This window comes from Pelodiscus sinensis, chromosome 9, assembly GCF_049634645.1.
Source record: "Pelodiscus sinensis isolate JC-2024 chromosome 9, ASM4963464v1, whole genome shotgun sequence".
NCBI classification, from domain to species: Eukaryota; Metazoa; Chordata; order Testudines; family Trionychidae; genus Pelodiscus; species Pelodiscus sinensis.
Genome location: NC_134719.1, coordinates 11,945,192 through 11,969,716, shown reverse-complemented (window position 1 = coordinate 11,969,716; position 24,525 = coordinate 11,945,192). Strand labels below are relative to the sequence as shown.

At 46.7% G+C, this 24,525-nt stretch overlaps 1 protein-coding gene across 1 annotated transcript; it reads right to left on the bottom strand.

Moving 5' to 3' along the window:
* Positions 1-875: 875 nt before the first annotated feature.
* On the bottom strand, positions 876-18,942 carry TMEM61 (transmembrane protein 61). The gene is made up of 3 exons (XM_006133486.4): positions 18,612-18,942; positions 9,260-9,624; positions 876-2,269 (listed from the first exon to the last, which is right to left on the bottom strand). The coding sequence occupies exons 2-3, from the start codon at positions 9,607-9,609 to the stop codon at positions 1,984-1,986; spliced, it is 636 nt and encodes a 211-aa protein (XP_006133548.2). The 5' UTR covers positions 9,610-9,624; positions 18,612-18,942; the 3' UTR covers positions 876-1,983.
* Positions 18,943-24,525: the final 5,583 nt, after the last annotated feature.

The window sequence follows — 24,525 nt, the reverse complement described above, 5'->3', positions numbered from 1 at the left end:
GTGTGTATGGCAAATGACAGTCATAAAGTATAGCGGCTAGTTATCATTGCCAGCCATAATAGTGACAACACTACCTGTCCCCTACTCTCCTGCAGTCACCAGAAGTGTGACCCACAGCTGTTTCTGGAGGGACTACAACATGGAGACAGCAGTAAAGTGACTGATTTAGTGGGACAGCAGGCTGAACACAAACCACTCTGATTGCAAAGCACTGTTCTGGACTCATCAGCTAATTAACATCCAGGATTCTCCAGAAGATACCTCTTATTTGGGAGAGTTTGTCCTCTGTTGTTCTCAGAACAGTAACTTTACTGGGTGGGAAGCTGGTTTCTTGTTGCTCCTGGTGGAACAATCTCTGGGAGTAAACATGTTTTTGCCGTATATAGAATATAAAGGCTGGATTTTCGGCAGTGTTGTGCACTTCAGCTCATGGCCAATGGCTGGGTAAAGCTTAAGTCCTTGTGGGTATGTCTACACTACCCCGCTAGTTCGAACTAGCAGGGTAATGTAGGCATACCGCACTTGCAAATGAAGCCCAGGATTTGAATTTCCCGGTCTTCATTTGCATAAGCGGGGAGCCGCCATTTTTAAAACCCCGCTGGTTCGAACCCCGTGCAGCGCGGCTACACGGGGCACGAACTAGGTAGTTCGAACTAGGTTTCCTAGTTCGAACTACCGTTACTCCTTGTGAAATGAGGAGTAACGGTAGTTCGAACTAGGAAGCCTAGTTCGAACTACCTAGTTCGTGCCCCATGTAGCCGCGCTGCACAGGGTTCGAACCAGCGGGGTTTTAAAAATGGCGGCTCCCCGCTTATGCAAATGAAGCCCGGGAAATTTAAATCCCGGGCTTCATTTGCAAGTGCGGTATGCCTACATTACCCTCCTAGTTCGAACTAGGAGGGTAGTGTAGACATACCCTGTGTTATTTACCAGAACAACCCTGCTGCCTAGTGACTATAGGAAACAGGGTTGACAGAATTGCCGGGCCCCTGGGCAAGCAGGGGGTGGGGCCTGGCTCCACTCTCCCAGAAGGGGTGGGGCCTCAGAAGAAAGGGGCAGGGCTAGGGGCAGCCAGCCCTCAGTGCTGTCCGGAGCACACTGCACTGCACTCGTGCCTCTCCAGCCGGCGCTCAGAGCTACCCAGAGCACACAGCGCGCCAGTAGAAACTAAAGGGCCCAGCGCTTCAACCATCACCGCTCCTGCAGTAGTGGCGGCTGGGAACCCTGGGCCCTTTTCAGTCACCGGGCCCTGGGGCAGCTGCCTCCTTCCTCCCGCTCCTGTCAGCAAGCCTGATGGGAAACACTGTCAAAAGTACATTCAGCACATAGAAAAAGAAACTGTTGATTTGGAGGAGTCTCAGGTTTGGAGTGCTCAACCTGAGGCTCTTTCAGAGCCTGTTTCTCAAAAGGTGGATGCTCTGTGCTTTCTGAAAATCAGATCCCTTTCAGGTATATCCAGTCACTCAAACATCACTAAGCACTTCTGAAAACTTTAGCCAGTGTCATTGAATAGCAATGTGGCTTAGCCTCCTTAGTGACTAAATCATTTCTTGAAATGGCGTTTGGGCACCTAAATCACTAGGCTTTTGTGAAAAAGCTAAGATGCTGGATTTGGCTGGTTCTCTCTGGTAAAGATTTCCTCCATGCAAGTCAATGTACTCAGAATAAATATTATCTTCTCTATCCTGCTACCTGTCAAACATTTGCAATCATCAGTGATTTTATTAAAAATTCAGAGGCTTTAAAACATACTGATTATCCACACAACTCAGAAATTGGCAGCATTGAGATTATCTGGATTTACTGTAATTATTCTGGATTGATGCCTAGAAATGACAAAAAAGCTATTTTGATCTTAAAAGCTGATCTATGTTTCCCTTCTCACTTCATGATCATTACTTTAGAGAAGGAAAGGGCAGGCTCTAAAGCAAACAAAGAAGGCAGCAATCTATAGAGTCCAAAGCATTGCATGTGGTCTGTAAATCATACACCACGTACACTGATGTCTTCGTAGCTAGGAGGGGGTGTGGCACTGGGCTCACCCTGTGACTCTGTTTCCCTCCTGGATGACGTGGTCCTGAGCAGCATGCTGTCTGAGGAGCTGCGTCTGCGGCTCCCTGGCCATGTGTCATCCTCATCCAAGTCTTCATATAGAGGGGGTGTATTCTCCTCCTTCCCACCACAAGGCGGTATATAACCAACGGGACTTTGAGCAGGCCTGCAGTTCAGGGCTTCTTCATAGGTGGGGATAGCATTGGAATCCCAGGCACTGAAACAAACAGCAAAGCAAAACTACATCAAGCGGAACCAAATCAAATGCATCCCTCTGTAAAACTGGATGTATAATGAAGTACAGGGACTAGGTAAAAGTAGCTATTGCATTAGCTAGTAGTGGCTCCAAAACTCCTGGCTGTCTAATAGAGACGTCTGAATATGACCAGGTTCACTTTCTTTAAAGAGGTGTGGGGGGGGGAGACGACACTTATCACTCTTCTACCGCAAAGGTGAGCAACCTGCGGCCTGAGGGCTGCATGCAGCCCATCAGGCTTCTATAAGTGGCCCATGAGGCATTTTGCCCCCGCGCAGCGTTGCCAGATTCTGCTGGTTTCCAATGACATCATTTTTTCCTGTCAGTATTAACAAAGTGACACTCCTCTAAACCAACGGCACCTGAAGTGAGGTGTGTGCTGATTGCACACAACATTGACTGTAAAAGCCAGATGCACCTTCTGCATGCAAAGTGCTGCTACAGTCCAATTAGCACCCCTTGCCCCAAATTCTAGTTACTCAAGCACAGTTAACAAAATACCCTATCCTGGGAGACAATCTTGCAGTCCACTGAGCTGGAGGAGGGCCACTCATGCGGCCCACTCACTAGCCTAGATTGCCTGTCACTGTTCGACTGGGCCCCTGGTGCTAGTGACTTCTCCTTCATTCCAGCTGCTAAGCATTGTGTTAAAGACCAGCTACGCTATTTTCTAATGTAAACAACTGCTGTGGTCATCACATGGAAGTCAAGGAAGGGGAGGTGTTTCAAGAGAAATGTTCTGTATGAAAGTGTGATCTACTTTAACAAAAGATGTTGGAGAAACCCCATCTGCGGCGACTAAAGACACTGATGTGAAGGTAATTTTGGTCTGTCGCCACTCTGTGCCATGTGGTTATAACTGCGTGTTGAAAGATGACAAACTGATAATACATTACAGTGTCTACCTCTACTGTATGTTTGGGCACCCTAAAGTGTGGACCTCTCCTAATCTGACATGATCATGCAGATGATTTTCAGGAGACCTGTATAGATACTATAGCTTCAAGCTTCCTTCTCTCCCTCTCCTTCAAACTGCCTATTGGCATGTACATGAGCTGTGATGTCTAGAGGAATTCATCCAGCCAGTGATGCCTACATTTTGTCACAGCTGGAGTTAGCCAACTTTATGTCTTTTATAAACATCTCTGTGTAGTGTAGAACCAAAGACCGCAATGAAGATCCAAGATCTGATTGTGCTAATACACTAACAACAGTACAAACGTGCTGCTAGATTCATTCCTGCTTGGATATAGTTTGAAACAGGAATCAAGAAAGGAGAATGGCAAATGAAAGGAGGAAAAATGGAGGGAAGGGACGATGAGGGTACCAAAAGCAATCAAGGGTAGATAAGTTACTGCTGGGGAGACTAGGGCTGTCCGAGTGCCTTTCAGGTCCTGTTGGGAGTCTCTGGGTACTACCAAAAGGCAAATACATAACACTGTTATTATCATTATTATTTACTATTAATAGTGTCCACAGTTAATCGTTAACTAATCAGCAGTGGGGAGAACCTGGGAAAAACGCAATGTTTGTGCCTTTCGACTCTGAATAAACACAGGCTGTGTACGGGGAAACATTTGCACGACCTGTAATCTTCTCACTTTCCCTTTCCTTGAAGAGAAGATTAAGAAAGGTGTAAGGCTGTGACCACAGCCCTCTCAGTTAAACCTCTAATGGGACCTGGCTTGAGACTTGATGTTTGTATCGCATGGCTAGGACATGGCAACGATGTGCTGAAATTAACACGCACACACGCTGCAGAAATCCTGTCGAAACATTGAGCCTTGCTCCTTCCTGAGCCTGTTGTACCCAAGGAAGCCAAAAGCTTGAGACTGGATGTTCTAGCAAGGCGGACATGGGTTATCACAGGAGACTCTCGTCCTTCAAATGGAACACAATGAAGTCTATACGAGAGATGCTGATTCACCAACTTGCCGCTGGGCAAGTAATCCTACTCTGCCCTGCCAGTGGGTCTCAGTCCCGCCCTAGTGCAAACACTGTCAGAGCTGCTCTCTGTTATAGGAGTGCGCTGTAAGGGGAAGGTTTGCATAGAGGTACACAGTTGATAGATAAGGTGGTAGTAGCAGGTGAGGCTCAGAAATTTTGCTTGTACAATTCCAAGCACAATGGGAACCTGGTCCACAATGAGGGCTCCTAGACTCTATGCTCAGAATTTGCCCAACAGGCTTATGGTGAGAAACTGGCCTTTTTTTAAACAAAAGAGAAAAAAAGTTTGAAAACCAATAAGTTGCCCCAGGCCAGTTTGGGGATGGTCAATGGGAACTGGGTGGGAAAATTCCAAGCACACATTGGTTCACTGGAATTTTCTGATTTGTGGAAAACAAAACATCTCACAGAGAAGCTCGCTTCTGCTGGAACCTAGGCAGGGGTCTGAATGAAACCTACCTGGCTCCTGCCAGCTCACCCATCCAGCTCCCGAGTAGCCCACCTGCCTCAGAAATGGGGAGCCCAGAGCTCCCTGGGTCTATGGCTCCAGGGCAGTGGACCTGCCAGTTGGCCCTAGAAAAGGGACCACCAGGGATTCCAGGGTCCCCGGCAGACTGCCCCGGAGTTGGAACTCTGTTCCCTTTAGTAGAGAATTTGGAGGGGGGAAGTGTTCCAAATCAGAACAAAACCAGCATTTCAAAAATACTGAAATCCTCTAGGGAACACAGTGACCTTTCCCTACCCTGCTCGGTTCAAAGGGTTCCAATGCAAAAGCCAACCCAGCTGCTGCAGCGGAATGAGCTCGTTCCGAATGGCAGTGCTCCCTTTGCTAGCCCGTGGGTGTGTGGTGAACCCAGTGCTGGGCTAAACACCTCCAAATCATGGGGGCAGTAGCACAGGGGAAGGACCAAAATTAGTGAGCCAGACCTCAGCTCGTGTGCATTGGCATAGTGCCACACTAATTCCTGACTGGCCACAGATTTTAAACAGCTTCCCAAAAAGTCTCTGGATGAGACGGAGCCTGTAATTTATGCCTCAAGAGAGAATTTTTACAGTAAGTGCCTATGTTCCTTTTAGACTTATTTTTCCCATAGGTTGATTTGTAGATGAGACAAGGACTTTCTCGCGATACAAAACAGCACTTCTGAGGACTTTTTTTCCCTTCAAGATTTTTTTTGAAATCAAAAACTTACCTGAAGCCACCTTAAGAGACAGAGAGCATGAGCGCTAATGGGAAAATGGGTTTGATCCAGAGCTGGAAACAAGTCCCAGAGATTCAAACCAGATGAAGAGCCTGGTTCAAAGCCCACTAAGGTCAGTGAAACAATTCCCACTGATTTTGATGGGCTTTGTGGCACTCCCTAAACGTTCATTTTGGGGTGCTAGGGAATCTGTCCCAAAGCCCATCAAAGTCAGTGGGAATCTTTCTGCTGACCTCAGTGAGCTTTGGATCAGGCCCATTTCTATTCCACTTAAGCAGTTAGTTGTGATGGTTTTTTATTATTAATTATTATTTTACCCTGTGCCCAATATAAATTGGTTCTATTTAAAATGACTGAGATTAGTGGTATGGACTGCCAGGTCAGGGGAAAATACTGCCACGTGCTTTGGCGAGATACGGACAACTTCCTGAAATGGCCTTCTGCACATGGTGATACAATCAATGCATAGGCAGGCAGAGCCAGTTGGCCTGAAGGTTTGCTTACATCATAAGCAGAGTTGAGACTCACTGGCATGGTGCCTCCTGCTGGTGATACTGGGAATTAGCTCAATCAGCCGTCCTCAGTCTCGCACCTGCCACTGGGCCTGACAGTATCCAATGTCTAGCTCCTCACCTCAGGGGCAAGCTGCAGTGTGCCAAGGCCACACTCCAATGGTGCAAGAAGGAAGGGAGAGACCCAAACCCGTACACTACTCTGGGTCCTGGCCCAGGGAGCCTCAGGCGGCAGCCTTGCCCTGCCTTACTTCACTCCCCCTTTTACTGCTCACAGTGTTCCCTGGGCCACTTTCCCATGTCCCTTCCTGGCCCTTGTATCAAGCCTGGGAGGTATCAGGCTGAAGTCTCTTTCCTGCTCCCCTGAGCCTGCTCAGCACTGCTCCTCCCAGGTTCTTCTCCCTCACTGGGAGCCAGTTCTGCACCCTTGCTGGTCAGGACCTAACTGCACGCTGCTCTGCTGACCAGCTGTTTATAACAGGGCCACACCAACAAGCCACCCTCTGATTGGCCAGGGCTGTGCACAGGCTCAGCCTACTTCAACCCCTTCTGGCCAGTGCCGGGCAGCTGCTCCACTATATCCAGTTATTTCTATTGCATTGAAAGGCCACATGCACCTGGTGATGGTACATGCCTGGAAATCAACATCTGCTACAGTCAGTGGTAGCACTGGTAGGGATATGAATGTTTAGCCAGTTAACCAGAAAGCTTCATTCTTAAGGAGGTTTACTAGTTAAGGTTAACTGCCACAGGCAGAGAGGAGCTCACTATGGACAGGGGATGCTCCTGCATGGATGCCGGAGGAGCCCCTGCCTGCAGTGGGGGGAAGAGGGAGCACTCCAGCCCAGCGGCACTCCACCCCCTGTTCTCCCCCCCTTTAACTGGTTAACCAGTTTAAAAATATGTTTAACCAGTTAGCCAACAGAGCAGGATTTTACATCCCTAGTCAGTGGTTCACTTTCAGCCTTGCCCTAAAGTTTAGGAAGGAAGAACTAGGGTTAGATGAAGGAACAGGCTCACAACTAAGCAACAACTAAGCAATGAACCAGACTCCAAGGGGATTTGGAAGAGGCTCACTCACTGATACACACCAGCTGAAAAAGCTGCGGCAAAAGTCGTTCCTACAGCAATCCCTTTCCTCCCACACACAACGCAGGATGATCAGGTTGAAAGACACAAATCGGTTTGTCCAGACCTAATATTTATGCCATTCCGTTGTTCCTCAAGCACAGCTGTTGAGTCTCACGACTCTTCCAAGCAGCTTGCAGAGCTGTACCTGTCACAGTAACGAAGCACAGGCAAGCGAAACAAGAATCGTTCTGCCCAGCCATGGGGTTCAATTGCACAGATTCTTGCAGAAGAATTTGTGCTTTGTGGTCTTCAGCTCGTGGGGTCATGATACAAAAACTGAAACCTGTCAACGAGACAGTCAGCCTGGAAGTTGTTCCTTCCGGGGTAAAAACAATCACAGCCACATTTCCTGATGACACAATCAGTGGAGCAAGAGAAAACATGCACCTGGACAGAGTCAAATCGCAAAGCAACCTGTGGGAAACAAAGCACTTGCGGCTACAGGGAATTACAATCATGAGTAATTGATGTCATGAGTCCTACACCTATGAAAAGGAAATATACTGCAGACACAAAGTGGCCAATGGGAAATAAATCTCAGCAGCAGCATCCATCACAACAAAGTGAGCTTATTTCTACCGTGTTTTAACACAGTCCTAATATTATCTGTTAAAATAACCAAGAACTAGAATTGTCAGAGAGAAAATATGGAACTGGGATAGAGAGATGTCTTCTTAATGGTAGTCATCTCATAGTGGCCCACAGCGGGGAAAAGTTATGTATAAGGCAGGGCTGGGCAAAATACGGCCCGGGGGCCAGATCCAGCCCACGAAGCCACCGGATCCAGTCTGTGGACACAGCAAGAAGCCTCAGGCAGACTCCCTGCTTGCCCCATGTGCACTCCCACTGCTCAGAAAAGCTGCTGCTGTAGCTATTTCTCTATGAGCCTGGGGGAGGGGGGAGTGGTACTTCTCGTGCTGCTCCCACCCCCAGCACAATCCCATTGGCCAATTTCAGCCAATGGGAACTGTCTGTTTGAAGAATAGACAGCGCACGAAGCATCCCTATCCCCTCTCCTCAGACTTTTATTCACCAACGCACATGGCCCCTGCAGCCTGTGCGGGGGCAGGGCAGTCGGGGAAGCTGCCTGAGAACCCTGCTGGGCTGCTGGCCAAGAGTCACCCAGGTAAGTCTCCTGGTCAGAGCCTGCCTCTGACACCTCAGTCCCTCTCTCCCCTAACCCTGTGCCCCCTCATTCCTGCCCTGCTACCCCACATAAGCCAAACCCTCTGTCCCCCTACTGAGCCCTTACCCTCTCCCATACCCTGCACCCCAATCCCCTGCCCAAGGTCACATCCCAAGCCCCTGCACCTCCTCCTGTGCCCTGTCCCCTGACCCAGGTCATAACTCCCTCTTGTCCTAGGTCACAACCCAAACCCCGGCACCGCAGTCCAGTGCCCCAGGTCACAACCGTCTGCTCCCCTCCTGCTCCTTGATCCCTTATCCCAACTTCCCCTTCTGCTCCTCAATCCTTTATCCCAACTTCCCCTTCTGCTCCTCAATCCTTTATCCCAACTTCCCCTTCTGCACCCAACCCCCAACCCAGACCCCACACCTCCTCCATTAATATCATGGAAGAGTGAGACCCCTAATCATTTTCCAAAATCTTGGAGCGGCTCCCCATCAAAAATTATTACCCACCCCTGGTTTAAGGTATTGCCAACCCCAAATGTTATAAGTTGGGCCCCATAAATCATGTGCTTGGCTTTAAAACCATGAGTTTGGGATTCTTTTATTTGCTTTCTGGTTTCTGAGCCTGTAGAGTTAACTCAGGTCACATTTTCAAGCTTTTCTCTGCAGCAATGAAAGCTAGAAAGCAAACTAGAAAGCTAAAAAGAAAGCAAGAAAGACTTAGAGTCTTTCAGTCTCTTGAGTCCAGCAGTTGGAGCTTTCAGAGAAACAGCAAAAACCCGTGATTAAAAATCCCGATAGTTGGGGTAAGTAGTACTTAATTATTCCCCCCATCCGCTTCATGAGGAAGGTTGTTTGATCAGTGCTTTGAACGTAGAAAATCCAATATAAACACTCAGCTTTATCACACAGTAGTTTAATGATATGTTACTTATTGTCTGGCCCTGGATATCCTAAAATTCAATAAAACTTAGTTAAAAGAACTATTCCCTTTTGAGGGAGTCAGCTGTCGCAGACACTGCACTAACCTGTACGTCCTTTTATCAGGAGGTTCCACGGTGAAGTAGTGAAGGTCTCTGGAAAAGTGGTACTGGTAGTGTCGAGACATCCCCCGAGCATTTGCTTTCACCGACCACAAAAGGCCAAAGAGGAGGAGGATGCCACCGATGCCGCAGCAGAAGAAGCTGACAGACCTGAGCAGTGCATTCGAGGAGGTGGAGTTCGGCACCACTTTGGCTTCTCCATGGGGCACAGCCATAGCATCGCTATTAGACGTGGGTCCCACCTCTCCATCGCTCCACCAGGCAAAACAAAGCGTTCCTGTCACCAGCAAGATAGCTCCCGTGATGGTCACTCCGTAGCGGAAAGACGCAGCCATTCTACAGCCAGAGGCCTACATATCAAACAAGTGAAAGGCAAAGGAGACAGGGCCTTCATGAGGTTGAAATAAAGGAAAGGGACTGAGCTGGCAGGGAGGCTGTCATGGCTTCCAGAAGGCAGGACCTTCCAAATGGGACAGTTGTCAAACACTCAAAGACCTCAGTTTCCTTTTAAATTGCTTATAATGAGCTAACCTCTGCTCTCACATATGCAGTTCCCACCATTTCAAAGGGGAGTTGCACATGTGTCTGAGGAGGGAATTTGGCCCTGTGAGCCTAAAAGTAAAGAGAGCTACAGCTTTTGGCCTTTAAACCTTCAGCGACCTTATACATATCTTTGCAGTCTTTAAAAAAAAGTCCCAACATCCACATCCAGGCTAGATGAAAACCCAGAATTGGTGTCTAAGTCAGCTCCAAAGGCTTGCATGTTTTTTTGTCTTTCAATTTCACTCCCGACTTGAAAGAATGCCAGATTGTTTTATGGTCAAAGCTCTTTCTAAAATGTTAGGCGAAAGGACATAAACCTTAGCTGCCATCGTTTCCAAATCAGATACCATTATTACATGTTTACTCACGGGAGTGGTGACTGTAAAACATTGACTTGATGACAGGTATCCGGACCAAAGCAGAACTAGATACAGACTGGCTCTCAGAAACTAGTTCTATTGCAGAAAGTTAGAAAACTAAGACGTCTGTATATCTACATGTATTTACCCCAGTGTAATTCATTTAGCTCCAGCGGAATAAACCAGGAAGATATACAAAGCAATACATGTTCTGGGTAGAGACCAGAAACAAGCTGCTGGAGCTTGCATCTGGGACATTGGTTGGATCCAGTCTGGGGTGGCTAACCCAAGCTCACCCAGTGTCAAAATGCTATTCTTAGCAAGCTAACTCCAGATGAACTACCAGGCTGCAGGGTAGATATACCCTTGGTCTCCAGCACCTGGCAATTGTAGAGTTCCTATCAAAGACTGAGACCAGAGCTAGGATTTTTATAGGAGTCAATAAGCAACCACCTTGGGAGTCAGGGATTTGTCAGCCAGGCATAAAATAAGCCCCTTTGGAGGGCAAACGGATCATTGCTTTTCCCATGCACGCCTCAATAAGTTGGATTCCAATTCTGTAGTAAGGTCCCCGGCCTCTAATCCTCTGTCCATGCATCTGACTAAGGCCACGTCTTCACTAAATGGAAGAACGACGCTGCCGTGATTGATCTTCCGGAGTTCAATTTAGCAAGTCTAATTAAGACTTGCTAAATCGAACTCAGAGGGTGCCCCCGCTGGCAGCCAATACTCCTGCTTCTGTGAGGAGTAAGGGAAGCCGTTGGGAGCATTTGCTCCCATTTGCCTCCCATTGGGGGGACGGCGGGGAAACTCGAAACAAAGTATGTCGACTCCAGCTACGTAATTAACTTAGTTAGAGTTGCATACCTTGATTCCAGGGCCGTAACAAGGGCAAGAAGAGTAAGGCACTTGCCTCGGGCGCATAGCTGAGGGGGCGCAGAAGAATAATATAGAAAACTAATTATATTAAGACAGCTACTTATTTTAAGACAGTGCCGTTTCCCTCCCTTGCCCATTAGCATCGGCTGGCCTGCAGTTTACATGTCAGGCTGCATGTTGCCGCTCCGCAATCCAACAGTCACCAGCCCTGGTGGCCGCCCAGTGCGTCAGCTGCTTCCAAGTGGCATGGGAGGCCGGGCACCTTGGGGTGCCCTAGCACAGTGTCCAGGCACGGGGCGCAGGGCTGGGGGAGAAGGGGCTCAATTACCCTGTATAGGGGCAGGGGGTGAAGTGAGGGTGTCACACTGGAAGCCAGGACTCCTGGGTCTTGTCTCACCTCTTCCAGGGAAGTGGTTCTAGGTCTTGGGGGTATGGAATTAGAGCAGGGGGTCTGGGAGCTACGATCCCTGGGTTCTATGGGTCCAAGCCCTTAGCCTGTTGGAGTCATGGTTTCCCCTCCAAAAACTGGAGCCCATGCTGCTTAGCCGCCTATGCCAAGTGCTTTGAATGTGCTAAACAAATCAAGGGGACCAGGCAGTGACTGTGTCTTCTTGTGAAAGACATTTTAGTAAACTAAAATTAATTAAGAACAACCTTCAAGCATCCATAGGTCAGGAGAGATTCTCAAATATGTCCATCTTATCAATAGAACATGAGGTAGCGAATAATATTAATTTAAACACAATTATTGATGAGTTTGCCTTATTAAAAGCATGCAAAGTACAATTATAAACAAATACCTAATAGTACCTGACATGGTGATATATTATAATTATATGTATATACAGTAAAACGCCAATCGTCCGGCATCCAGTTGTCCGGCACTCCCGATAGTCTGGCACCAACTGGAACCCGGAAGTGCTCTGGCAGCCGTTTCAAGAAGCTGTTAGTCAATTACAGTACCGCTGGGTGGATCCGCAGGTGACAGGCTCGCAATTTATCTTTCTTCTACTGCCTCCGGCGGGGGCAGGGCATACGGGGGGAGCAGGGAATGAGTGGATCTGGAGTTCATTCACTTGCTCTTTTGATCCTGGACTATCGGGAGTCCAGCAGGGACAAGGAGGGGTGAAGATCTCTTGCCAGTTTCAGCAGCAGCCTGTCACCAGCGGATCCACCCGTTCCCTGCCGACCCCCGATTTCCCCCCACGCCACCCCGGAGACAGTAGAGGAAAGATAAATTGCGTGCCTGTCACTTGTGGATCCACTGGGCAGTACTGTAATTGACTAACAACTTCTTGAAGCAGCTGCTTGCCTCTCACCCCCTCTCTGCTGCCACTTTGCCTCCCTGCAGAACAGCGCTGGGTTCGCCCCTCACCGCGCCGTTCCCCACCGAGCCTCCGCCTCCGCCTCCACCCCTGCCCCTCCCCCGCTGGACACAGTAAGGGTCCTAGCAGACCCATCACAGCCTCCCATCGGAGTACCTCCCGATAGTCCAGCATATCCGATAATCTGGCACCACCTGGGTCCCAAAAGTGCTGGATTATCGGAAGTCCACTGTATGTATTAACTGATTGTTTATGCAGATATCATAACTAGAATAAATAAATGTATTATTAATAATGTATTTTCCCTTTCTCTACAAAATTACTATGAATATATACACATGAAGGGGCGCAATTTTATATTTTTGCCTCAGGCGCAAAATTAGCTAGTTACGGCACTGCTTGAGCCTACCTTCCCTTTTAGTAGAGACCTGGCCTAAGTGGCTTTTACCCACAAAAGCTTATGCCCAAATAAATCTATTAGTCTTTAAGGTGCTACAGGACCCCTCGTTTAATTTTCTGGACGTTTCATTTAAATAAGAAAATAGACATTTATTCTGAAATTAAATGCAATGTAATGCATTTTAAATGCAATTTTCTCTCTCCTGCCATCTGAGTTTGTGATATTGCACATGTGTTGCGGTGCATCTTTGCATGGTAAAAGGTGTTGGGGGTGAGGGGAGAAGTTTGGTAGCTAGATATGGGATTCTGGGAGCTACTGGCATTTGAGGGTTAAAGAATAAGATGGATACTTCTGCTGAAATGATCAGCAGCTTTAATATTTGTGCTGTCATTAGGGTTCAGAATCAAAACACATTGACCTGAATGAAGAAACTCACATCACATAGAGCTGTTGTTTTCTGCAGATATATGGAGGCTTCAGATATCAGTGAACCTGGGTAAACTTTAAAACCAGAGGGTCAGAAGCAATATTGTTCAGACTGAAAAGGTAGGTTATGGAGTTCAGTCTTGTGTCATGGTGTGGACTGTGTGGCTATGAAACTGTGGGATCCATGAAGCCCTTGTTATGTAGACTGGAATTTTAATAGCTTTTGTCAGCTTGTTCAGATTATGTGTATTTTGTTAATTATGAATTTTTTTCCCCTCTGTAAAATATGACATTAGCTGGGAGACGACCAAGAAAAAACTGCCTATACAAGTAAACTGTACATCGATGGGGACTTTGAATAAAGACAGGTGTACTATTTTTTCTGCTTCAATTAAGCCACACTATGACTGATCATTTCTGCTGAATCAAGGCCAGTTTAATAAATTGATGCTGCTCTTAAAAATCCCCTGGTGACGGTAGAGACATTTGAGAATATAGCCAGATAAATAATCCTTTATACATCAAACTTGGCTGACCAGATTCCATCCCATTTTACATGTTTTAACTCCCAGCATGAGTTTCTACAGGTGCCTTCAAGGACTCTTTTGGGATATTCCACCCAAACTGAGATAAGGCAAAGCACAGAAGATGGATGATAACTTGCATTTTTGCTGAGTGGAATTTCTCACTGAAATGTCACAAGGTCGAAACAACTCTTAATATTCTGTGGAAAAAATGGGAAAAGGGTATTTATTTTAAGTCAAGGCTGGATTCTCATTCTCTGCTGTCTTCCCCACTATGACAAGTCCCAACATGCAAACAACAGGTATTCTTCTCAGGAGTTTCAAAGGCAATCTCTTGACTTCTAGGGGGTTTTGCCTGCTCTTGCTGCAAATTCCAGCCCTGCAGTGGCCAGAGCTCACTGTAGTTTCTCAGGAACCCTCTGAGAAGAGGTGCAGGGCTTCACCCATCAGGTAAACCTGGCTGAGAGCAACTTTTCTTTGGAGTGTCATGAGATGCTGTGGTCATAGCTCCATTTCCCCCAACCCTCCACAGACTGTTCCACCTGCTATCCTTGGTCTTTGGTGACCCTTAGACATCAACATCATTAGAAACAATGGTGCAAAAAGATGGCTGAGTGCAAATGACTTTGGCTGGACCTGCACTGAGGTGACAGAGGAATGAGATGAGAGAATAATGGAACTTGGTGCCAGAGCACAAAGAGAATGACATGACAAGATATCTGAACCAGGCATCAGGACTAGAGAGGGAACAAATATAGTAGAGAGGAGACAGTGCTGTCATCAGAATTGAGGCTGATGGGACTGGTGTTTGTGTGTGAAAGGCCCTGGAGGAACTAGGGCACTGTGCGACCACAAAAGTGGGAGAGGCCTCAGACTACCTCTGCTGTGCTATCTCGTCATAGTCTTTTCTCGGCGAGTTATGATCCTAGGACAAGGGCAATACACAGAGAGAGACGTGCAGAGAGGAAGGAGGTTAAAGCACTGCACTGAAACCCAGGAGAACTGCATTCAATTTCTGGCTCTGCCACAGACTTGGTGTGTGGCCAGAGGCAAGTTACTTCATCCCTGTGTCTCTGGTCCCCATCTGTGAAATGGACAAAATATTTCTTTGTTTTGATTGCAGGAGAGGGATTGTCTCTTCTTATGTCTGTATACAATGCCTGTCATGGGGACTCTGATCTTTACAAGGCACTGTAATGCTAAATACATAACGATAGTGCATATGCTCATAGTAAAAAGAATGTGGAGGAAACAGTATGGAAGAGTATGGATGATATGAATAGTTCAGCAGCTTTCTGTGAGTGGTGAGATTGCCCTTTACTGTATTTTTGCTGCAGTAATATTAATTTATCTTCCTTTTCCATGTTACAAATTAGCTTTAAAATCATCTTCAAAACTGAGTAGCCAGATGAATCTATTTATTCCCAATCTGTAACCCAGACGCTGTAGTTCAGTCAAAAGCTCCAGTACATGTCCAGAAGTTCAAGATCAGTTCAGCATTGTCAAGGCTGCAGCTACTTATCAGAGGAGCCAACTCAATGGAAATCTGAATGACTTTGTCATGAAAGAAATGCTATGTGATCTGATCCACATTTAATGAAAAGAGATGATAAGATATGAGATTTATTAAAGTCACCAGGAGCCTGGCTGACTCAGAGGGCTGATAACGTGATGCATCTTTCAGCTTGAGGTCATGGATTCAGATCCACCTCAGGTTTACACTAGACCAATATTACCATGCAATAGCAGGTTAGTGGCCATTGCAAAATGAATTAGTGTTTCCTATGCATAAGTAGACAGGTCTCCATATTGGAATTAGTACCATGATCAGCAACCCAAGCAGAGAAACTAGATGTTGAATTCACTGGAGAAGGAGTCTGAACTTTACTAGGGAGGTGACCAATGCTCCCTCTAATTTTTCCCCATCTATGTGCAGTATAAATTTTGTTATGCGCACAGAGGAATGTGCTGATGTGCACCACCAATAGAAACACATGTTGTTGCCTGTGGGTGCTCTGCTAATCAACTGGGAGGCATTTGAATCTCAAGCACACAGTTTACAGGGAACCCCAGAGGTGACCCCTGCAGTGCATCCTGAGAATACATAAGCAGGGTAGCATGAAGAAGTTTACCCATGTGCTGTCTTTGAAATGTGGTTCGTCATCAGTTGCTCCAGCATTTTTTCTGAGCATTAAATTCTCCTGACATTTTTTTCAAACAAATGAAGTAATAATCCCTGAAGAAAAATGATTTGTTTATGGAAATATTAGCAACAAGCCTGACACCAAAGTCCTGGATCTAAATACAGTACTCCCAAATGTAGTGGAGTTTGGATGCCAATTCAAAATGCAGCCCTCTATTTGTACAGTCAAATCCATCCCACCCATGGAATTTCTGCTGCATGTAGAATTCCAACTGGACATCTCAAATTGCGGGAGCAGGAGCATTTTGAATGTCAGACCCTTTTCAGACATCTCCAATATTGGATGGCCCTTCAAGCCCCCACTTCCTCTCAAAAGCACTGAAGAGTTTGCTTTCTTCTCCCAGTTAGGAGACGTTTCAACTGACTTTCATAGGCAAAGACCATTTAGGATATTTGTGCATTCAGGGCATCAAATAACATAGCTGCCAAAGTATTTAAAATTAAAGGCCTTGACCCTGCAACTGCAGCATTGCCAACTGTTGGGATTTCTTCACAAGTCTAGTACACGTTTTTGTTAAAGGCCCAGCTCCTGGAATCAGGTGATCTCATGACAATCTGTTTCCATTTAATGAAAAATGAATGCCTGCATGGTTGGGGAAAAAAGTTTGTACACATGACCTAAGTGCACTCTAAGGCCAACACATGCTTTTTGGGAGCCTGGCTCAGGATTCTGGGCTGTTTAGAGTTGACAGTTCTGCAATCAGCTTTGGATGGGTAGATTCCTGCCCCCTGGACTGCCCTCATCGCTCTCCAGGGTAGGACAAAGATACAGGGCCCTAAACAGTATAAAGTTAATTTGAACAGGTCCCACCCGCATCCCCTACAATTTATTTTGGAACTGGACATTTAATACCCCATTCATCTGAAGCAGTGGGTTGCACCCACAAAAGCTTATGATACCATCTACATGTTTTGCTAGTCTTTATGGTGCTGCTAGACCATTTGTTGTTTTTTAAGTTTGAACAGGTGAGGTTTATCTTAAATCCAGTAGATGCCTGTTCGTTATTTTGCATGCAAACAACCCCGAGAGCACTTTTCAGTTCTGCCTTCCAGAATGGTTGCGTGGGGGAGCTTAAGAGCTGAAGGGAGTCGCGGTGCCTGTGAAGTGTGATAGATTGACAGCTCTGAAGAATAAAGTCCTCTCTTGACATAATAGGTGCAGCCCAGGCAGTGACAGCGCAAGCATCCCCCACCCACCCAGCATGCCTCAGCCTGGATCGGAGAGATTGATTTTTCCCACATGCCAGGTTCCTGCTCGACACCCCGCCTTTGTTCACATCACCACGCACATTTTTTTTACTGCACCTACAGCAATAAAACACTCAGAATAAGCTTTTAAACCTCTTTTTAAAGGCTTCTCAAACCTTTAATGTGTAAGCTGAAGGAGAAAGCGGAAAGAAGCAGGGGAAAGAGGAAAAGGACTTTATCCCTCTCTGTGGACATGGCTAAAACCGTATCTTCAGCAACTCTAATTCTCCCCCGGTTCGCATATTTCCAAAAGCAAAAGACACACACTACTGCTCTTCAGAATGTACCCAAATGAATTGTGTCAGGTACGATCAAACAGATTTCCAAGAAAAGGCTGCACTGACAGCACTCCTCCTCCCACCAAAGACGGCTAATTACTCATTTCAAGTACTGTCACCCAGCCAATGAGACACTTGGATCTCTTGTTCCCCCATCCACCCACGTCCTTTCCTATATTAATCTGATAAAAGAAAACCCTTTGACCTGATACTAAACAATCCTTATGGGAGGGGGGATGTATCTGTATGTTGCATATACAACTGTAATTACTTTATATGTTTCCACTATGATGCTTAAAACTGCATCCCCCCCCCATACTGTTATGCAGATGATGATTCATGCGATCTACTGTTAGAAAAAAAACATCTTAGAGACACAGGAGACAGAATGAGTTTTGAATTTCCCACATATCAAGACAAAGTATGAATCCATCTGCACAGCCAGTCTCCCCACTCTGGATACTTGATACTTTTAATATGCACAGATACATTAGCAGGAATACATGTCAGAAAACAAAGTAGGCTGAGAAGTTTGAAGTTTTAAAGAAGGTTCCATTTAGCTTAGATTGGAAAGAGAGAGAGAGAGAGAGATTTCAGTGCAAAACAAAATCAAAATACCAGATTAGTTTTTAACATAACATTCAAGTAACTCCGCTACTATATTAACCTCCCACCTGTGGGCTAGATATGAGAGCACAGCCCTGATGGCAGAGCTGCTAGATGGAAGCACTTGTGCAATGGGATATGCAACCACATCTGCAAAGTATTACTGATTTTATGTGTATGGGGGAGGGAGTACAGAAGAATGTGAAGAGTTCAGTACCCAGTGCACCTAAAAATTCAGGGACCTACCGGAAACTGTGGACCATGGTCTTTTGGAAAGTGGTACCACATAAATGACTGGTGAGAGAATTATGCAACATGCCAGGTTCTGATTAGCAGAGGCAGGGCATTGCGCCTAACTCAGCCCATAGGGATCACAAGACTCCTTTTTAAAAAGTTTTATATTAAGCAACCCCAGTAACAGGAGGATACATCCCATTCCCCCCGAGTGGCTAACATCTTCATGGTGCAAAGTCATTAACAAGCGCAGCCGCTCCCAGCCCTTCCTACCTACAGCGGGGAGGCAAAGCAGGGGGCATACTCACGCACCTCGCAGCCTCAGAAATCCCCCATCCGCTCAGCTGACCGACGGAGGGCATGGAGAGCAGGCAACGAAGCTCTTCTAGCGGCAGCGGCCAGCGCGCCGGTGGCTAACGGGTCTGCTCCGGGAATGCTAGACAGGTCCCAGCCAGACTCTCCAGGCTCCAAGAAAACTTCGGCGGCAGCAGCGCCCCCCAGCGGAGAAGAGGGAGCTTCCCACGGAGCTAGTGCAAAGAAAATTGACCAAACAGCAACAGCAGCTGCTGTAATCTCAGTCACAAGCGATGCTGCTGCTGCTGCTGCTGCGTACGAGCCTTCCTGCAAACCCCGCTCCCTCCCCCCCCAGCTCTGCCACTGATGCTCTCTTGGAAAGTCTGTTCCCACGGACTCGCCAGACTTGCACAAGGCACCCCTCCCGCGGGAAACCCGCCTGCTAGACACGCTTTGCCTTGCCCTGACGCCACCCAGGGCAAAACAATCCGCCCAGAGTCTCGGTCTGTGGGCAGCAGGGCGTAACGAGAAACTGCCTCCCTCCGCCCCCCAAAAGACGCGACAGATGTTTCACCGGAGTCCCCGTTCCCCTCCCTTCGGCGTGTTGAAACCGGCCTGTTGCCAAAGCGGGCTCTTCCATGCCGCGGCTGATTCACCTCCCCGGCCCATCCCGCTGGGCGCGCAAGGCATAAAGCGGAGCGATGGCAGGACACGCTCCGTTTTCATTTCAAAACAAGCCACGGTGGCCCTCTGGGTTGCAGTAAGGAAGCAGGAGCTCCAAACCCAGAAGGCCAGTACAAAGCTCGCTCCCTCCCCATCCAACTGGGTTATTTTAATCATCTCCTGATTGAAAGCCAGTCTCGTGGGGCTGCAGGAAAGGCACTGGCTCAGCTCTCTGAGCACACTCCAGCCAAAAAGAAGCATGGCAGCAGCAGCGAAGCAGTGCAGAGGCTGAGGCTAGCTGAGAAAGGGTGGCTAGGGCACATGGCTGGGCAGGGAGAGAGCTGCATTTCCTCTCTGTGCTCTGCCATAAGCCTACCATGTGCTCTGGACAAGTCCCTTAGCCTCTGTGTACAGGTTGAACCTCTCTGGTCTGGAAACATCCTGGTCTGGCATGATTTTGGTGAGCCAGATGTCCACTTTTCATGGGTGTGGCCAAGTTTCCCACGGTCCCATACAGTTTGTTTACAGCCCCCAGCCCTGGCTCTTAGTGTCTGGTGCTGTTATTTATCTCTAATTTACCCCTACAAGTCTTCTAAGCACCCAGTAAGCAGTGGAAGTGTGGGTAATGCTACTAGACAATATTGACTCCTCCCCCTCCCTTCAGCAGTTCTCTGGTTTGGAACTGGTCAGATGCTGAGGGTTCTGGACTAAAGAGGTTCAACTCAGTTCCCTGTGTAGAGGAAGATTAAGTGCATTTCCTTGCCTGCCTCACAGTGGTGCTGTGGCACTAAAGATTGTGAGGTTCAGCTGTTGTAGTAATGGGGGGGAGCACCTAAAAACCTGAGATTTATAATCTGTCCATTCATCCTTATGGGATCATGCTCCTTAACGGAGGTGGTCATTCAACGGCTCTTGTGTGGAAACTGCCAAAGTTCAGTGGACAAGAGTCAGAGGGGTAGCCGTGTTATTCTGAATCTATATAAACAAGGAGAAGTCCTGTGGCACCTTATAGACCAACAGATTTATTGGAGCATAAGCTTTCGTGGGTAAAGACCCATTTCGTGGCAGCTGGGGACCTCCATCCTGGGGTACCCCAGCAGGCCGGAGCCCAAGTCCAAGCCCTGTAGACTGGAGCCCAGTGGCAGTGGGGCCAGAGCAGAGCCAACTTCAGGGAGGGGGAGCATCCTGGGAGGCCAGTGGCAGGGGACCTTCACAAATCTGGCAAATTCCCTCATTCGGGACAAGTCAGGTCCTGAGGGTGCCAAACAAGGGAGGTCCAACCTGTACTTTTATTGGGAAGAGTGGCTCAAATAACAAAGTGTAGATCTGGGTTCCCACTAAGTGCAGCATTGGAGGGTATTCCATGCTCAGGTTTGGCAGTCAGACCACCTTTCTTATTCTATTAGGATTTGGGGGCTTTTGAATTGGATTGGTGACATGGTAAATTCTGTAAAAATTGACATCCATGACCAGAAATTGGCTTGTGCCAATGTATTGTGTTGCTGTGCACTGCTTAAGAGCTGTCATGTTTCTACCCTCAAAAACTGAGGCATATAGAGGTTAAGTGAACTGCCCACTTTCACACAGCACAGAATATAACCCAGTAATGCTGCATCGCACTTCTAGACACTGGTCTATGATGCCTTCATCTAAACGTAATAAACTGCTTTAAAAACAATGTATGACTCTCAGTAATAGGGTCTATGTAGGTGCCAAGAATCAGTATTATAAAAAAACCCCACACATTCCAAATGGCTTTAAAATTATTTATTTTCCAGTTGATGGAAGTGTTTCTTCATTCTGCAGTCTGAGTTTATAGACACTGTCCTATGTTTGGGCTTTATCAGTTCAAAAGTCAGAACTTCAGAAAAAGTTGAAGAGACATTTGAAGATTCCTTTTTCTCAGAGGTGTCATCCAAGCACCCTGGTTTGAATAATGCTTGTGATGAAACATGAACGTTACTTAGATATGTTAAAAAAAAGCCAACGTATTACTCCTAAAAATTCAAGTTTTCATAGTCACTGAGCACTTATCAGAATACCAAAGAGTTAATGAGTCTTGATGGTCCCAGATTTATCATGAATTGGTTAATGAAATCAGTGATGAATTGCAAAGGAAAGAACTTCAAGTTATGTAACAGCTTATCTGCCAGGTGTTCTACCAGCTCTCTACGCTCCTTGAAATTGGAATCACAGTTTTGATTGACTTAACCTGGATCAGTTATTGAGAAGGTGAAATGACTGCACTTAAACCACTGATAGATATGAAAAATTACAAAAGAAAAAAATGACAGTTCTAGATACAGCCAAAGAATTAGAGAAGTATTCTCTAATACTTTTCCAAGTATTTTTGAAATGTGTTTCAGTGTTCTTGTTGCTGGAGTATAAATGACAGCCTGTACAGATTCCTTTTCTTGTGTAACCCTTCTGCCAGGCCGAGCTAATAGCAGCAAGGGCCGGGTTCAGTATCTAGGGGTCTCTTCCCAACAAGGTAATACAACACCAGCTCGAGCCCTCACCAGTGACCTGAGAAATCTTACATACACCCTTGGGCACTTCAAAGAGGCAATTTTTCCCCTCTCACAAGCATAGAGCCTCGGTATAGCAGCAAATCTTTAATAACGTGAGGTAACCGACCTCAGCATTGAATTGGGAAAACACCACAACTTGGATTCATAGACCAAACATGAGCAAAGACCCAGCCCCCCAGCCACGAATCACCCAAAGTCCCCAAAAGTCCAACACCCCAAGAGTTTCTTGAGTCCAGCAACCCAAAAATCACCCAAAGTTCCAACGTCCGACACCCCAAAAGTCTCTGCCCCAGGTCAGTGCCACCCCAGGGTTCAAAAGTTCACCCGGCAGGGTGTTACCATCCCAACCTGGAGGAGGGCGGGGGTTGATACACCTTACGTGGTCCACCGATGGCTCTGCCTCTCCATAGGGTTCTGCTGCCGCCAGATGTCCAGGTAGAGCTTATCCTGACCCTGCTTACACTTCTTTGGAAAGAATCTCATCACACCGAAGGATGAATGTGTGAGCAAGTGTTCAGTCTTGACAAGACATGTGATGTCAGCTTTAGTTATGCAAGATTCTAGGGTGAAGCAGTGGTTCTTCACTGGGGAACTGACCTGCCAAATCATGGATCTCTGTTACTGTTCAGTAGGAGGGTAACAATATAATGAAATGTTTCCTTTTCTCCTCCAACAATAACAGGGTGCAAGTTATATTGGTTTCAGGTTGTTGTGAAAAGAGGGGAAGTTTGGTTATAGAGAGGTCCTTTACATTTGGATCAGAAGGCTACGAGATTCATGGCCATTCTGGTAACTCCAAGAAAGGAGTTTTAAAGCTGTCTCCAGCTGTCCTGAGATGTGCAATCTGTAGATGGCTCCATTTTCCTGAGTGTTATGTCTCCCAAAATTAATTTTGCCAAATACGCTTTATTAATTGCCTTCCATTACATTAGCTGGATCAGAATAACCATACAAAAATGTAACGAGAAAAATGGACTCGGTTAACACAATGATTAGATCCACATTTATAAACTACATCCAGCTCTTCTACTTTCTTGGGCTCAGTTGCCAACCACTAGCAGCAGCAGTTTCTTCCAGCTGGCAAGTCTTTAGAACTCTGCCACTCAGGCCATGTCTACACTAGGAAACTATTTTGAAATTAGTAAATTCGATTTAGTAACTCCCAATTTAACAACATTGAACTAGCATGTCCACACTATGGGGAAGCCTTGAAATTAGTCCAAGGCAGGCTCCATTAATGTGCACACACTACTTCAGACTTAGAGCCCCAGGAAGTCCTGGGGAATAATTAGTTCAAATTACTATGGGAAGTAGTTATTTTGAAATAGTGGCACCAGAGCATCCACGCTACTGCTATTTTGGGATTAGTGTTATTCCTGATTAAAAGCAGGAATGCAGATTTCAATTTCTGTGGCCTATTACTTAAAAATAATGGGCTTGATATAGTGTGGATGCTCCAATTATAAATTTGACCTTGGGGGGAGGGTTGTTTTGCAATAAAGTCCTAGGCTGTGTCTAGACTAGCCAGTTTTTCTGGAAAATCAGCCGCTTTTCTGGAAAAACTTGCCAGCTGTCTACACTGGTCACTTGAATTTCCGCAAGAACACTGACTTCCTACTGTCTGAAATCAGTGCTTCTTGCGGAAATAATATGCTGCTCCCATTCGGGCAAAAGTCCTGTTGCACAAAGCTTTTGCGCAAAAGGGCCAGTTTAGACAGCTCAGATTTGTTTTGCGCAAAAAAGCCCCAATCGCGAAAATGGCGATCGGGGCTTTTTTGCGCAAAAGCGTGTCTAGATTGGCATGGATGCTTTTCCGCAAAAGTGCTTTTGCAGAAAAGCATCCGTGCCAATCTAGACGCTCTTTTCCGCAAATGCTATTAATGGAAAATCATGCCAGTCTAGACTTAGCCCTAGTGTAGACCAGGGTTGAGTATTCAAGCTCTTAAAGGTGTAGTAATCATATACCAGAACCGCAGTTGATAAAACAGCACTACTCTGATAGAGCACTACTGTTGGAGAAAGCCCTGGTAGCAGAGATAGAGGCAAGTATGATAGTCTTGGGCCGTGGAGGTTTTTTTTAGATTAATCATGACCTTAAATTCTCTCCAGTGTTCAGGGGGAGCCATTCATGTATCTACTGCCAGATATTGCTTCAAAGTAATTGAGTATGTTCTGCACTTTCCAGGATCAGGTCTCCAGTCCTTAGACAAAATTCTCATTGAGTTGTAAGCCTTGAAGTTTACCCAGGCTAAGCTCCTGTTGAAGTAAAAACTGAACCACTATTATGGTTTCAACAGAGGATCAAGCAGAACAATGTGAGGACCTGTAGGAGAACATGCAAATATCTTCAGCTGTGAAAAATGAGAGCAGAGAAAGTTGCTGGCTAAGTAAACTGCTTTTATCTTGATGCTCTTGTGACAGCATGTTGGGGAGCCTCCAACCCTGCACCCCCATCCGCAGCTAGATGTGAGACTCAGCCAGCCAGTAGAGTAAAAGCTTCTCAGACATACAGCATAGCATAGGAGTGATGTTAGCACAGACAGCCTTATTCCTCACGGGCCCTGAACTCCCCTTTCCTGCTCTCCTCATCCTACCCAGCCAAGACTGCCTCACCCCCACAGCCACTGCTCGCTTGCCTTCTCTGTTGTCCTCCTTCCTAGCCCAAGGTGTTATCTGCTGTCATCTGGGCTTCAGGAAGCGAGAGACTGCAGTGAGTCACATCCAGCCTCCCTCTCCTC

Excerpts from the sequence above, each read along its gene's own strand:
- TMEM61 (XM_006133486.4), bottom strand. The coding sequence starts at position 9,609 with ATGGCTGCGTCTTTCCGCTACGGAGTGACCATCACGGGAGCTATCTTG. Across the intron at positions 2,270-9,259 it reads CCTGATAAAAGGACGTACAG|TGCCTGGGATTCCAATGCTA; the intron begins GTTAGTGCAGTG and ends TGTTTGTTTCAG.